We start from the raw sequence: 16240 nt of genomic DNA on the forward strand, positions 1-16240 counted from the left end.
GAACATCATTGGGTGCATCATTATAACCCCTCTGACTATTGTGATTTGAATTTCCACCTAACATTTTATCTACCAAGGCTCTCAATACATCTCTTGTCTCCTATAGAGTTGCAGGTATATCCCTTAAATCTTTTGTAGCCTCATGATTTCTTGTAATTGTTATGTTAATCTTTCTTCTTCTTCTGACAACTTCCCTTTCTCTAGATGTGACATTTCTTAAGCCACCATTCTTCTCTCTTTTCTTGTATCTTAATTATCTACCACTAGGAAACATTGAAGCACCCAATTTAGGTTGGCAAGATCTTGCTCTGATACCACTAAAAAGTCCTTATCTTCAAAGATTTAGAAATATATTTGAGATTTGAGAATTTTATATATAACAAAAAACCAAACTATTGCTTCATACAACAAGCTCCTTTACACAGACCACCAACTATACCAAAAAGCAATATTGCCGTACTCCTCCAAACTTTTCCAACAAAAACTGTTTGTTCATCAAATAAAAATGACAAGAAATAGGACTTATTGCAAACTCAATATCAGTAGCATACTATTGTAATGCGTTCATAAACCTCACTTAACTAGAAAAATTACAAACTATGCTTCAAAAGCACTCCAAACCATAGTAATGAGAATTGTCATGAAATCGCCTGAATCGCCAGTTTGGCGATTTGATTCATGGTTCCCTATTTCTTTTTAACCGGTGAACCAGATCAACGATTTCATCGCATGAATCGCCAATTCATGCGATTCATGCAAAAAATCACTAAAATCACCTTTGTGAATAGCAAAAAATCGGCCGCGCAAGTACGCAAAAAGTCAAGTCAAATTTTAATAAAGACATCTTTTTTTAATGTTTTTTTGTCTTTCCTCTTTGTTTTAACCCTAAAGGGCCCTCTAATTGTTTAGCACAAGTAAAAGAGAGGAAAAGTGAGAGAGAAGAAGAGAAAAGAAAAACCACAGGTTTGCAACCAGCAAGAAGGAAGAGCACCAAAGAGATCAACAATCCATTATCATTTATGTTCCATGTTTATGTATGTTAGCTTCTATTTGATGATGTTATAGTGTGTTTAAGTTATATTCAATAAAGGGTGCATGAAATAAGTTTTAAATTGTTAATATCTCTAAATTTGAAGGGTTTTCTAATTTGTCGATTCATGGCCGGTTCGCGATTTGATTCAGCCTTGCCGATTCCGATCCAATTCCAATTCTCATTACTTTGCTACAAACAACAGCTAGAGTAAACCTCAAAATTATAAAAGCAGCAACAAACGAATCCAAAAATTCTCCTTCAGCCCAAATACAACCTCAGAGTAAGAATGTTGTCAAAAAAAAAAGGATTTCCATCCATTGCTCATACAATGCTCATGGGTTTCCATCCACAAGCTCTCTCCTTCAACGAGATTTCGTCAACTAAAGAAGTTTCTTGCAAATTTGCTCATGTAGACAAGAAAATGATAATTGACAACACTCGAACTCACCAAAATTACAATACTTGTTTCTATCAAGTATGTAAGATTTGGGCACCCAAATTCAAACTCCCTCCTTTGGAATTTCTACTAATTCAATTATGATAGTTGCCGGAAGTTGTTTTCCTCCACCTATAATGATGGAAGCTTTCTAAAATTCATCAAGTGGAAACTTTCCCAAAATGGCACAAATACAAATTCAAACTCCTTTGGAATTTCAAAATATGGTCCTTGAGTTATCAAACATTCTCCTCCACTTGTAATGATGGAAACTTTCTACAATTCATCTTGCATTAACTTTTCCAAAATGTACATCAATCCACCAAATGTTTCTTCAAAATATTTAAATGTCCTTTTCATTTGAGAATATTTGGCCAATTCTAAGTATTTAATTAATTATGCTATAAAGAGGACATGAAAATTATGAGGCACAAGAAACAACGGATTTTGACCCATGTCCCCAGTGGTTGCTTATGTACAATTTCTGCTTAAATTTAAGCAGTTAAAGTGTTACTATATAAATTTTTAATTAGAAGGAAAGATAAATTAGAATCTTTCACTATTTTGGCAGGGCCATTGCTGCTTAAAAATTAAAAGTAAGCTTTAGAAAGAAAATGGGATGACTAGAAATTAGAGCAACTGCTTATTGAAAAAAGTGGAATGTGACATCACCATTTTTTTGGTCCCCTTTTAATTTGCCTACAGTTTCACCTTCAAGCGTGATTTGAAGGCAATATGACTAAAAATGTAATTTCCAAATAATATTTTTACCATATATGGGGCCACCAGATCACAAATTGTTGCCCAGAAAGTTGAGCAGTTAATGTTAGCAAAAAAAATGCTTAGCAGCTGCATGGGAAATATACTGAAGATCAAACTTCCAAGTGCATTTGGAAAGCATTCTGACGGCCATTAGCAACAAGAGTTGCAGCAGGCCTGGCAAGCAGATGCCATAATTTAAAAGGCAAAATAATCAGTACAACCCAGAGAACTTCCCAGCAAGGTGATGTTAAGATTCCGGAGGGGTCGATGAAAGAACAGTAAATTGCAGAACAGACTCGCAGCCAGAAAAGAGCTCTCTTCATTTTCGGGGGATTGTCCCATTACTTTTCGATATAGTGAACTATAGTCGTACCTTGGGAAAGCTACATACCTCATAAGCATTTGCTATTTTGACAAAAAGTTTCCTCGCTTCTGGATCGGAATTCTTGTCAGGATGGCTGCACATTCATATTCATAAAATTACTTATTTAAGTTCGAAGCATTCGCAACAACAACAACGGTGATGAGGAAAAAGGTATGATTTGTGCGTACTATTTAAGAGAAAGTTTGTAATACGCCTTCTTGATTTCTGCACTACCCGCGAACTGTGTAACCCTGCGTTGCATTGTGAATTAGTTGTATACACATACGGAGAGAATTAAGACAAACCATACACACCCGAGAAGATCGTAGCAATCGTCTTCCTCGCAATAAATGGCGGACGTGTGTGGAAGAATGAAAGCGCAGAAAACAAAGACACAGAGCCACGATGTCGATGTCATTGTTATTGCACCACGATCGCCACTCCGCTGGCTCGCTCCCTCAATGCTTCGGACTGCTCCCACGGTAGGCTAAGTACTGTTGACGTATTATTATTATTATTAAATGAACTTTCGTATACCAATCAATTTTTTATTTTTATTTTTTTGATGGAGGGTTTAGACCTGTGAGGCAGCCCAGCCAGACACGAAGCCTGCGAGCTACCAACCAGCGAAGGCCACCATTAACTTTTAGGTACCCGATACGGGCTCACACGTGCCTGAATACTGAACACCTCTTCGGCTGAGGAGCATCCACGCTGCCAAATTCACCCCGATCCCGGCCTCATCCCAAAACTAGATGACAAATTTTTAACTTTATAATTTTTATAAATTATTTGTCTATGTTAAAATTGGTTAGTTCAATTACACTCTTATATGTAGAAATATATAAATATTTCTTTTAACATTTTCTAGTATAATCTGTCATGCAACCTTATATTAAACAATATATACAATATCAAAATTATAAATATTTAAAACTAATATGAATTTTAATGAATTTTACACAAAACCATAATGCTTTAACAATTATTTTTTAATATTTTATTTAAAACTATATAAATTATTCTAATATTAATAAATAACTATTTAATTTTACCCTAAACTCATAATAACACTATAATTTAATTATCACAATATATATCAATATTAATATTAAAAAAATTATTTTTATTTATTAATTTTTCATTTGTTATATCTTCAAAATATAAATATATATTTATATAATTAATAAAAATTATATAATTATTAAAATTACAAATATCTTATACTTTGGGGGTTGGTTCTTATCTTTCCTTTTAAATTGTCTCGCATTATTTTTTTCATTTGCTAAAATTTGTTTTAGTGCCTTATCAAATTTTAGGCCAGGGTGATTTTGGAGCATTGAAATATTTCTAATATCTTACAAAGTAAAATATTCAAAATGCTTATAATAACCTATTAAATCATTTTAAAATATTAAATATTAGTTTTATCAATATTTCCACTACAAAGCTACATCGGCAAGTACTTAGCCATTATGTGGCACTGGTTATTTTTTCGCAATAGGTGTTGCTATCTAATTTATAATACTAATGATTTTAAAATGATAAAGTTAATTTTAAAAAAAATTTGAAAATTATCAAATCAATAATCCAGATTATCAGACTTATTAGTTCATAGAATTCAAATTTGAGTACATATTATGACATATATAAGTTCATAGATTTTAAATTTTATTGTATGAATATAAAAAATATTTTATCTTAAATGTGTTGAAGTCAATTTGGAAGAGTTAGAGATATGTCAGACGAATCTTTAGTAATAAGCCGTCACATACTTAAACACTTGTTCTTTAAGTGGAACGTTCACTATGAACCAGTTGAATGGTGTAGGACTAGAAAACGGGTTAAAACCTAGCATACTATGAGCAACCACAAAACTCAATCAGAATATGTTAAAAACCAATATAATCTACTATGAAAACCAATGGAAATAAAGAGATTAAAACAAGTAAAAACCCCTCTTCAATTGTAGTTCCCATGTCCTTCTTTCTTCTCCATTGTTGATGTAGCTCCAATTGCCTATAGTGCATACATAATTAAAAGCAAATGACAAGATGATATGATTATGGGATGAATGTTATTGAGAATACTAGAAGTGTGGTTTGGGCCAAATTCGCAAGAATATGGATGTTAAGGATCAAAATGAGTGCAAGATGGCTCAATTTATAGCCAAAATGCAAGAGGTGAGACATGAATGAGGAGATGAACATTTGTCAATTTGAGTCTGCAACTTGGCACAATATTCCTTAGAATATATATGACAAATATGACACAATATGCCACATATAGGATTCTATGACACATAAAAGTCCACATGGGTAAATGTGGAAGAGAATCTATGACATACATATGACACATCAAAGTCACTTGTAGACAAGAATCTATGACGAATATGACTTATTATAGTCATGTGTAAGGAATAACATATAACAAGTATGACACATATTAGCCAAGTGTAGAAAGAGGATCTATGATGTATTATGTCCATGTGTCGAGACTGGGTGGATTATTTGAATTAAAATTTCATAATTCCACACAAATCGAAATAGTAAATTAGAAATTAGAAATGGAAATATAAGACTTAGGAAATTGAGAATTCCTATAGTTCCCAAAGATGAACCAATTAATTAATAAATATTAATTAATTGAAAATGTGGGTTAACAAAGGCAAGAGCCTACAACACAATGGTACGTGTGAGTCTCTCATGTGGGAGGTCTGGGGTTCAAATCTATTCTAGCTTAAAACATAATAATAATTAATTACAACAAACAAAAATAACAATTAACCTAGGCTTCGTAAATGTTAGCAATTATACTCTCTTCTATTAATATGTACTGAAACTGGGCTGAATATAAGAAGTATGTTTATTACTAGCATTTGTTTGTTAATCTTTATCTTGAACGTTTTAGGATTTAAAGTATTTTGGTTTTCTGCTTTAAATTTTAATTTATTATTGCATTATTTCCTTTACATCCAAAATGGTTTATAATTAAAATTCAAGTTGAATTTAGCTATTCATTATTCTTAGCTAGCATTATGCTTTGTTGGCATTCCCTCGATTAGTACCTTTTGTTGGAATTAGGATGTTGTATCGATTCAGTAATGCAATGTAGTTTGGGCATGTTCTGATAAAATTTAAGACCTGATTATGATGTAACCATTCGATTTAGGGGTTTCTTGGCTCTGTATCCGACTAAGAGGAAGCAATACAACTTTAGTTTCTGTCTCATATTCCCTGATTGATGGCAGATTCGATATTCCTCATTTAAAGTCTCAGATTAGGGTTTGTTTCCATTAGACTAGGGTTTGGGTCAAATTGTCTCTATAGATCAATGATTAGTACAAAATCTCTATCGGGCTCCCTAAGTTTTAAGTTTCAAGAATGGTTAAAAGGAGGTTGTTTGGAGTGTTTATTTCTTATCCTTATTTAGTCACCTATGTTTGTCAATTTAGCTATGGTTTGTAACTGGATTTTGAATTTGAAACTGGTGTTAAAGGTAATCCAAATCCAATTTGAATTTGTCCTATTTTCTTTAGGAGATCTACATCGGAGGTTAGGGTTTGCGGCACTGATTGGATTAGGCTTGATTGTTTTTCTCTATGAGATTATAAGTACTTTGTTTTGTGTAAATGCATAGGCTCAGATGAATTCCAAACATTGAGCACTCTTTTTTACTAACCACCATTTTTTGAGTACAACATTATCCATTTTTTCTAATGATTGTTTATTTATATACTAACTTTGTTGACCAATCAAGTTTTATGGAAGGAGCATTGCTCTAGCTAAGAGATCTATGCGCTTAGAGGTGGTTATGGACATTAGATTATACGAATTCTAATTTTTCTATTGACAGTTTATATCTATAACAAATTCTTTGTTGGTAGGGGTATGCCCCTCGCTATGCTGTAATTTGAAACTTTATCTGATAGGTTATGTGCTCACTAAGGTATGCCCCTTTTAAGATGTAATTATATAGGATTTTATGTCCCGAGCGAGACTGAAGGTTTTCTTCTCCCTTCTTTCCTACCAATGCCCATTTGAACAGAGCCAAGCTGATGTAATTTTTATTTTTAAGTTGATAAAATCATTCAAGGCTTTAGTCGTTTACCGATCAAAAAAAAAAAAACCAATTAACCTAGGCTTCGCCCCATTATCGATTGGAAAAAAAAATGTGGGTAAACAAGAATAATTAGTAAAGCAGGATGGAAAATGGTTGAAGTGACATAGGAATAGATTATGGATTATATAATCCTATAGGATGAATTACTAAATGATTGGCCAATTTCATGAAATAAATGTAGGATTGACCTTTTGATGAAATGTGATGATTATGAAAATTGACTAGGATGATGGTGGGTAGATCAAAGCCATGATCAAATTGATTGAGTGATTAGGATTGACAACATGTTAAGGACATATGACATGGATTAAGAACATGTGACATTTAACGGACATTGTAAATGCCATAAGATTGAAGTTGAATTATAATATTGATCATAATAATATCAATAAACATTGTCAATGTTATTAAATTGATTGGATAATGTCATGGTCTGACATTGAGGGACTCGAGAATGTCGATGATCAAATGATAAAAATGACAGATCGACATAGCATCGAGGGACGTGGCAATGCTAAGGTCAGATTTGATAGGTTTGATAGATTGACAAGGCACTGAGGGACACGACAATGTCCAAGGTTGGATAAGTGATGATTGATTTGGGATATTTGACATGTTTTGGATTGATTAGGGTTGATTTGGGATGCTTTTGGGTTGATTTGGGATGATTACAAATGAGTTTGATGATGTTAAAATGTATTAACATTAACATTATCGATGTTAAAATGGATTAGGGTTGATTGGACGAGATGATTCAGGGTTGATTCTGAAAAGTTTAGATAAAATGGGAACTGGTTTTGAAATGAGATCTGCAATTGATTTGAAAGGAGGGTGTGAATGATGAAGGATATTATTGAAATATGCTCGAATGATAATCAAGTTGGCCAAAAGATCGAAATTAGTGAAATGAAAAAATGTGACATGATAGTATGAAGGAGTGATTAAACAACAAACACGAACCATTTTTTACCATGAAAATATACCCCAACGGGGGTAGCATATATGTGTGTTATACACTAGAAATGTGTACCACTTTAAACCCTTCTATGCAAGTGATCCCATAAATTGGAATGTTTGAATGTCGGCTTAGAGCTCCATATCCATGGAGTGCAAAGGAGTGTTTTGAGCAATATGAATAGCTCTTAGTTGAGCCTTAGAGAGATAACCCTTGTGAATAAACCATGCAATGGGAGGTTCTTGAGACAAGAGCAAGAATACAAGTGTCCAAAAGAACTCTCAATCATGCAATGCAAGAAGGAGCTAAGCTAGAATGATGTGCACAATGCAACTAGATTAATCAAAATGAGAGTGTTACTATGCCAAGCTAGTTAAACTATGTGATTTAAACTATAACAAAAGGAAAAGTAAGTTAATATGCAATAGTAATGAGAGAATTAGATGAGAAATGAAAAATTCTCCGTAAAGCTCCAAGAAATTGATCAAGAAACCTACGGCATAACAATAATCAAGAAGATGGATCCTTTGAGAAGGGGAGAGCTTTCTCTTTCAAAGGTAGATGGACGGTTGAGATCATGATCAAGGAAATGGACAATCAAGGGTGGGGGTTGACTTTTAGCATGATCCATATGTAGGAGTAAGTCAACCAAATGAAAAGGAGTCGACTTTTTATGTGAGACAAAATCCTTTTCTTTTAATTTGTAAGTAGAAAAAGGACTTTATGTGTGCATATTGAGTGGATTAGAAGAATGTGATCTTTTATTTAATTAAAAGGGGACATGTTCTTTTAATCGAATATGGGTTGAGGATAATATAGTCAAACTATAGGTTAAAATTAAATTAATTAATAGGCAAGAGCCTACAACACAACGGTAAATTGTGAGCCTCTTATCGAAGAGGTCTTGGGTTCAAATCTACCCATGCTTATTAAAATAATAATTAATAGTAATACATAATAATTAATCTTGGCTTCGGCCTCTTACCGATCAAAACAAAATTTAAATTAAATTAATTAATTTTTAGCAATGTAGTATAGGTAAATGGTTAAATAAATTAGCCAAAATGCTAAGAAGGGGGCTAATAGTCTAGACGACCATTTTTAGGTGATTACAGGTGCCCCCTCAAGAAATTGACCAAAAAATGCGCATGATATGTCAATTTTTCGACAATGATGAGACAAATGCAAAATTTATGTAGTCTAGAATGTAAAAAGCATCATGACCAACATAGAAAATGCCTCTTGCACATACATCTAGGAAACAAAAGGGCTATAAAAGGGCTTGGAGAGGGGTTTGGAGGTCATTTCACCCTCTCATTTGGAAGAAAAGAGCTTTAGAGCAAGGAAGATGAACAGACTACCTAGGGAGAAACATCATGGAGAATGAGTGCATACCTACTGACGACAGGAAAATGAAGGACCACTAGTGAGTACATTGAGGCCTCTCTGTGTATTTCATGCATTTCATGCATTTCTAGGCTAGGGAGGGGGTCAAATGGAGCCCTGGGGGTAGTTCTAAGAGTCTAACTACCCCAACTGTGCCCAAAACACATCCAAGTACACCCCAGGTGCACTTGGCAAGACCAACTATGCCCCAAGCACAGTTAGGACTCCCAACTACGCCCCAAGATGCTCTAAGGGTTGAAAAATGGTGAAAATGGACTCGAAATGACAACTTTAAGTGCATGCCCAAAACCCTAGTATGAGGTCAAAACATAGGTCAACCCAATCCATCAGGGTCAAATGTCATCAAACTTGGTCAAACCTAGGTCACATTTGGTAGAAAGTTGACAGATAGTTATTCAGAGGGTCGAAAACAATGCAAATGAACTCAGAATGACCTAAAATTTGGTGTGGATGGTCAAAACTGTAGAAAGAGGTCAAAACATAGGTCAACCTAGTTAAACATGGTCAAATGTAGTTAAACTTGCTTTAGGTAAAACTTGGGAAAAAGCCATAGCAAGTTGACAAATAGTGTATGATTATGTAGGAGGACCTTCCCCTATTGCAGACGAGGGGACATAGACCCCACAGCCTAGCCCTGCATCATAGGATGAATGTCAATGAGCAAGAGATATTAGTGGGGATTGGGCTTTACATGTTACCTTTATGCTAGAGATTAGGGGTGACAGGGGGTTGTTGATAGCTTTGAGAAAGAGGTGACATTCAGAGACGATCTCCTTCCATCTATTGACTAGGGAGCCCACCATGACCTTGTAGAATGTATAGTGCATCCTACAAATTATGTTCCATGGAGAGCTAGCAGTATATGACCCTGCAATAGGGCAAGACACACTACACCGGATGTTTGGTTATGGAGATGAGGAGCTAGGTATCAAGGATTACGAGATAGGATGGGAGGTGTTAGTGGCTTGACATGAGTGTCTGATAGTAGCAATATGTTGGGTGGTTGGTGGTTTACTAGTACCATATAGGAGAGGACTTGGATTTCCTATTAGATGGGGCAAAGTTTTAGTGAAGATGGGACTATGTTTGCATGGGTTCCTGCATGCTAGAGATGTTGTACTACTACCTGCGCTAGGTTGCTTATAGAGGCAGGTTGTCCTTCAATATAGGAGGCACATTGTTATAGATATGGGCTTATGAGAATGTTACCATATTCATGTTGGAATTACAATAGGAAAGGTAAACTTCTGAGAGTGGGTGGTGAATCAGTAGTTTAAACTTGGACCCATAAAACTTTCATGATCCATTCATCATATGCATTCAATATGTAAACTGAAATGACATGTAAAGCATATGCATCTAAATCATGTAAACATGCAAGAAATCACACACATAACACTAGATATGATTACCCATAAACCCTCCAAGCGAGAAGGTAAAACTAGGTGGGGATGACACCCACAAATCTTCATTATTGTAGTTGTAAAGTGTATCCAATTAAGGTTACAATATTTTGACCATGAATCATGGTCTACCCTATGAAAGGTATGCCCTATTAAAGGCTTACAAAGACTGTTAGGTCTCACCTTATTAGAGCATTTTAACACCCTATTAGAAGTGTGCCTTGTTAGAGGACTTCAACTTACAACTAAGTAAGCACCCTGTTAAAGGATTTCATACAGCCTATTCAGACTACTTTGCTTAAGAGATTTGACTGAAATCATCTGTTAAAATGTCTCAGCATAGATCCTATGATTGGCACTTGCTTGCCTGATGATAGATTGCCTCTAAACACTTATCTTTTGATCCTTCTCAATCAAATGTCTCAATGTTGTATCCTTCTCTCTATCCTCTATTCTTCTCTAACTGATTCTGCAATTCACTCTTACTTCTAAGTCACCTTGAATGCTCTACAAACTATCTTGTTTGCTCTTCCAATTCAATCACTCACCCATAAAGAGTTTAAGACTTTTTCCTCCTTATGAAGACTTAGGTGGCTTAGGGTTAGGTACGAATCTACAGTTGAGATTCATCCATATTACTGCTTAAACCTTCCCATTTTCTAATTAGCTACATGCAATTGCATAGGGAATCCAAATATAGAAATGTCCTTATCTCCAAAAGATCATAATCTATCCTTAAGTCGGCTCAAAAATGGTTTACATAGTTGTTTGTGTCATTACAAACAAATATGTCAAAACTATGCCACTTGGCATATGAAGTCTTTGATACTCGGCATGCACTATATTTTTGCTTTGACTCGACACCTGCATTGCTTGGCATCCACTATTTACTTGGCTCCTGAATCATTTGGCATGGTCTATCTACTCGGCACTTAAGTGACTCAGTACATGAGTGACTCGACACTCATTGCAACTCAGCATGGTCTAATATTTACATGTTGTGCTCGACATCTATTACTAGTTCGACATGAACTAAGTAAATGGGTCAAGTGTGTTGACACTTACTTGTCAAAACCAATCTGAGATCAACAATCTCCCCCTTTGAAATGAGTGTCAAAAACACTTGAATATACATAATCAACTTCAATCTTCTTGAGCATAACATATCCATGACTCGACTTATATACAAAACTTTAAAATTTCAAAATTCTGTAATAACCTATATACCTCAAAATTGATAACTCCCCTTGAGTTAATATGTCTGTTTTGTATGCAAAATTTGTGCTCCTCTCTAAGTAAATGTTGTCTCTACTTATACTCTTTGACTTCAATGCACTGACACTCTTTCATGCTCTCCCTTAGCTAATATCTCTTCATTTTATTTCTTTCTCCAATGATGTATCTCCCCCATATTTCTTTATCTTTCTTTGTTTATATCTCCCCCTTTCTTTATTCTCCCCCTTTTTGACACTTATGTCAAATGGGCTATACACGTATAGTGTGTTTGTCCAAAAAAGATTTATGGACATCCATTATGATTTTGAGGGCTGCATCCTAGTTGTCACATGCAACATCCAATGACTTGATTTGGATTGCAAGCTGGGTAGCAAGGTGCACTAGGTCATCTAAAGTAGAAAGATTGGGGTCTTTCTTTAGTAGAGTCTTGGCATAACCTAGCTCCTTGTGCAGTATCTCCATGTGTGGGGTGAGAGATGCATGTATACATGTCAATTTGGCTCTTATGCTAGCCTCATCTGCTGTCAGTACAACTAATTGACTTTGTGTTTGAAGCAATGTTTTGAAATGCTTCTCACTTTGAGTTGGGTTCTGAGGTAGCTTAGTACTTGATATGGTGAGGTTTCTCTCCAGACTCAAAATATGACTCCTGGTCTCTTGAGTGAAGAGTGTAGGATCACATAGCTTTGTGTACAATGAGAATATATTCTCAAGTACCTTGTTCACCTCTTCAACCTTAGTTGCCAATGCAACTTGAGTTAGTGTTATCTCACTAGATATTTTCTCATTCACCTTACCTTAAAACTTCTTTTCTGACCATTCTAAAAGTTTTGCATTTGTATCAAGGTTTTCATTACTGACCTTTTCCACTATATCTGTCAGTTGTTCTATTAGTGGCCTGGTCTCTTTAGGAGTTGGCAGGCTAAATGCATCTAAAAAGATGTCCTTAATATCTTGGAGTGCTTTCTTCTGCCTATGTTCTCTCCTAAGAATTTCTTGATGCTTTTTCCTTTCTAAGGCCTGTTGTAATATGCCTATTTGTTCCAATATCATAGTGTCATAGTCATATTTTGGAATAATAATTTCTTCATCAAGGCTTATGTTTCCACATTGAATTACCTTATCAACCTTTAATGAGCTAGGGCTTGGCATTGAGATTTGTTGGCTTCTGAAGAACCTATGTAGAAGGAGTGCCAGATGCTGGTAGGGCTACCAGTGCTTGGATGGCTTCATGTTCCTTCACCTTGGGTGTTAACTCATGTTCTTAGGCTTTCCCTACTTGATTCCTATGACTTGGCTAGCACCTTGTTCCTATGTTGTAAGTACAAATGAATCTACCTGTCATGTTTCTTGCTATTGACCTATAGTAGTATATTTCTCTTCTACTTGTTTTTCAATTGCAACACTTGTATCAACATTGGTAGATGTATCTACTATTGTTTGAACTGAAGGTTGTACACTAGTAACTAAAGGGATGACAAAAGGTGGTTCTTGTGGATTCACCTTTTCCCTTGTGACCTCAGTTACTAACCAAAACTTGATTTTCATAGAGTTTAGCTTGGAGTGTAGATTGGTCTAGAATCTTCTTCAATTCTTTTGCAGTAAGTGGATTGATGTTCTGAGCTAAAGCATCAGAAGCATCTTTTACATTTATAGTCTCAGTTGTTACACTTATGTCATGAGGAGGATTGACATTAGGCATATGTGTGTCATGCACACTCTATTCATCTTGTTGTTGCTCAGTTGTTGCCTTTTCATCATCTTGCTTTATTGTATCTCCCCCTACTGTATTATCTTTATTATTATCTTCCTTATCATCATTTTCCTTATCATCATGTTTACCCTTTGAAGGGTTAGCTTCTCCTTGCTTTACAGTGGTCAACCCATAGATAAGTTTCCATATTTGGGTTGATTTCTTGACCACATCTTCAATGTTATTTTGAAGAATGTTGAAGGCTCTATATTTAGGTGTGAACCTAACTGCATATCTCTTGATAACATTAGCAATTTGTCCCTTTTTCAATGCTAGCATTACTTGGTAGCCTAATGTTGTTTCCATGATTTATTTTTCCAAATTCAGATAATAATGTCATTTTTGCTCAACAATATCATATAAACCTTTCGATATTGAGCTGGTGAATTCTAGTGGAGTGTTCTTAAACTTTGACATCATGGCATATAATGCCTCTTCCACTTGGTTTTTCTCTTCTTTTCCCAGTTTATCAAAATTAATATGTTTCAAACCAGATAAATCTGCATTGCTTTTGACATTTTCACATAAATTTTCATGATCAAATAGAGGATTGTGACTTACCACTTTATACTGGTTATTTTCATTTGATTATGTCCTCTCTTCATCAAAATTTGGTTGTGCCACATACTTACTTCTTTGTTTCTTTTGCACTTGGCCTTCTTAATCTATTATCTTTGTCTTTTCCTTGGCCTTCTGAGTTGTAGCACGTGTGCTGTCTCTAGTGGTAGGAGCGGTGGCCTTGGTTGGGCTAGGTTTGATAGTCTTATTTTCCCTTGCCACTAGTTGTGCCTTAGCATTTGTCTTCTTTGGCTCAACAGGAGTAGGCGCTTCCTCGACTTCTTCTCCCTCAACACCTTTAGTTTCCTCACTGGCCTTGTCTTCTCGCATGCCTTGGGTCAATGCAAGAGATGTTTGAGTTTGTGTTTCTTCTTCCTCTTCATCCTCTTCTTCTTCTTCTTCTTCCTCCTCGACACCTTCTCCAAATTTGGCTTTTAGTTTCTTCACTATCTTATCTTTCTTCTCAGTGGTTGATGCAGTTTTCAACTCCATGGTAATATTTGACTTTACCATCTCATAGTTGTCAAATATCTTTGCACTTTTATCTATTTCCTCTGCTAGTAGTGCAGTGACGGCTGCTGAGGCTTCATCGATATTAATTTCATACCCAAGTGGTCTTAACCATCTTACCCTTGGTGTGGCAGCTTGCACAAAAGTGTAATCGGCATCAACAAGAAAACATATGTCATTATAATGTTGTTCAACCATAGAAATTGGTATCCTCATTATTTCCTTCATTGATTTCTTAAAATCTTCAAAGCAACTTGTCATCAAGGTTTCAAAGTTTTCTCCCATCTGCTCAATGTACTCATTGATCTGCATCACAACTGACCTATTAGTCTCCCATCCTATGTTACCAAAAGAGGGAAATATATATTTTTTACATAAAAGAATATGCAAACCAGTATTCAACGAAACTTGCATTGTGCACTCTTGATTTTCCTAATAGCTCTAAGGTTCTCTATCAGTTGTTGTAATTGTAGCTCTGCCAAATCATATGTATGATCTTTCTTTACAATCTTGTAACCAACATCCATAGCTATACAAGGTACACTATTCAATCTACTAGATTGATAGAATTTATGTGAGATTACCTTTACAACAAAGTTCAATAATTGATCAACAATAGTATGCATTGTCATCCCTCTCTTATTCCATTTTGCTCCAATGTTCTTCTCAATTACTTCCTTAGAATCACTTTTGAGTGTCTTTGGTCAATCTAGGGTTGGGTAGCTACTAACTCTATGAATTATTCTCTTGGTAATCTTGATAGGTCCTCCCTCTAGCCATAAAGAAACATCATGAATTTGTCTTAGCACAATTCGTATCCACTTAGTTTTAAACACATTAGGAAAATCTCAGGCTCGTGTTGAACCATTTTTCTCAACGATTTTGAATTCCTCCTTCAAAACACCATTTTTACACAATTTGTTATATGCATCTCTTATCTCCATGTCTCCTCTACTTCCTATCTTGCAATTATAGCACTTCCTTACATCTTGCACCATAATTACGTTTGGCGGGATCATTGACAATGCACTAGAAGGATCTTGTTTATAGGCAATGTCATGAATGATTTTAAATATGGGTTGCTTAACTTCATTACTAACAAGCTAAATGTTAAAAACCTCCTTCCCTTTAATATTTTTCAAACTAAATGCCATTTTGTCAAACTAGGGTTTATGCAAAATTAAATTGCGTAGCTTGGCTTGTGATAAATACCTTGTGAAATCTGATAAACTAGTGTGAGATCATTGCTAAAATCTTTGTGAATGATTTGAATAGGTTTTTGAATCACCTTCTACTTTTCTTTCTCTTGCTCAAATTCAAAATGATGAATAATGAGCAAAAAATGATCATATAGCCTTCAAAAACCTTTCATTTAATGTTGAGTGCTTACATAGTTGTAAGCTCAACATCAACCAATTTCAGGATCACTCGACATCCATTGATATTTTCATCACTCGATAGCTACTACAAGCTTGACATCAACTAGCTAGACTGTTAGCTTGACATCAAATAACATTCCACTCGGCATACATGGGAAACATTTCATGCTTGGCAACAACATGAAAAACTTAAGGATTTAACTTGAATTTTCAACAACATCTTGCATCTTTATTCATGCTAATGTATTATTTTTAGTACTATCTCCTTTAGAACTGATGTATGATATAACACTTGAATATTAGTCTCACATACCTCTTGATT

At 35.0% G+C, this 16240-nt stretch overlaps 1 protein-coding gene across 1 annotated transcript in view; it reads right to left on the minus strand.

The window, feature by feature from the left end:
• The window catches only part of LOC149556967 (dnaJ protein ERDJ7-like), a 141632-nt gene extending 138331 nt beyond the window's left edge, over positions 1-3301 (minus strand). The window contains exons 1-3 of the mRNA XM_089831611.1: positions 2910-3301; positions 2784-2846; positions 2623-2689 (exon numbers count right to left, since the gene is read on the minus strand). Coding sequence (XP_089687737.1) covers positions 2623-2689; positions 2784-2846; positions 2910-3013 — 234 coding nt within the window. The 5' untranslated portion in view covers positions 3014-3301. The remainder of the gene's footprint in view (positions 1-2622; positions 2690-2783; positions 2847-2909) is intronic.
• Between the last annotated feature and the right edge of the window lie 12939 nt (positions 3302-16240).

Source organism: Cupressus sempervirens, chromosome 5 (genome assembly GCF_028749045.1).
Source record: "Cupressus sempervirens isolate cs-2001-9-10 chromosome 5, ASM2874904v1, whole genome shotgun sequence".
Classification (NCBI taxonomy): domain Eukaryota; kingdom Viridiplantae; phylum Streptophyta; class Pinopsida; order Cupressales; family Cupressaceae; genus Cupressus; species Cupressus sempervirens.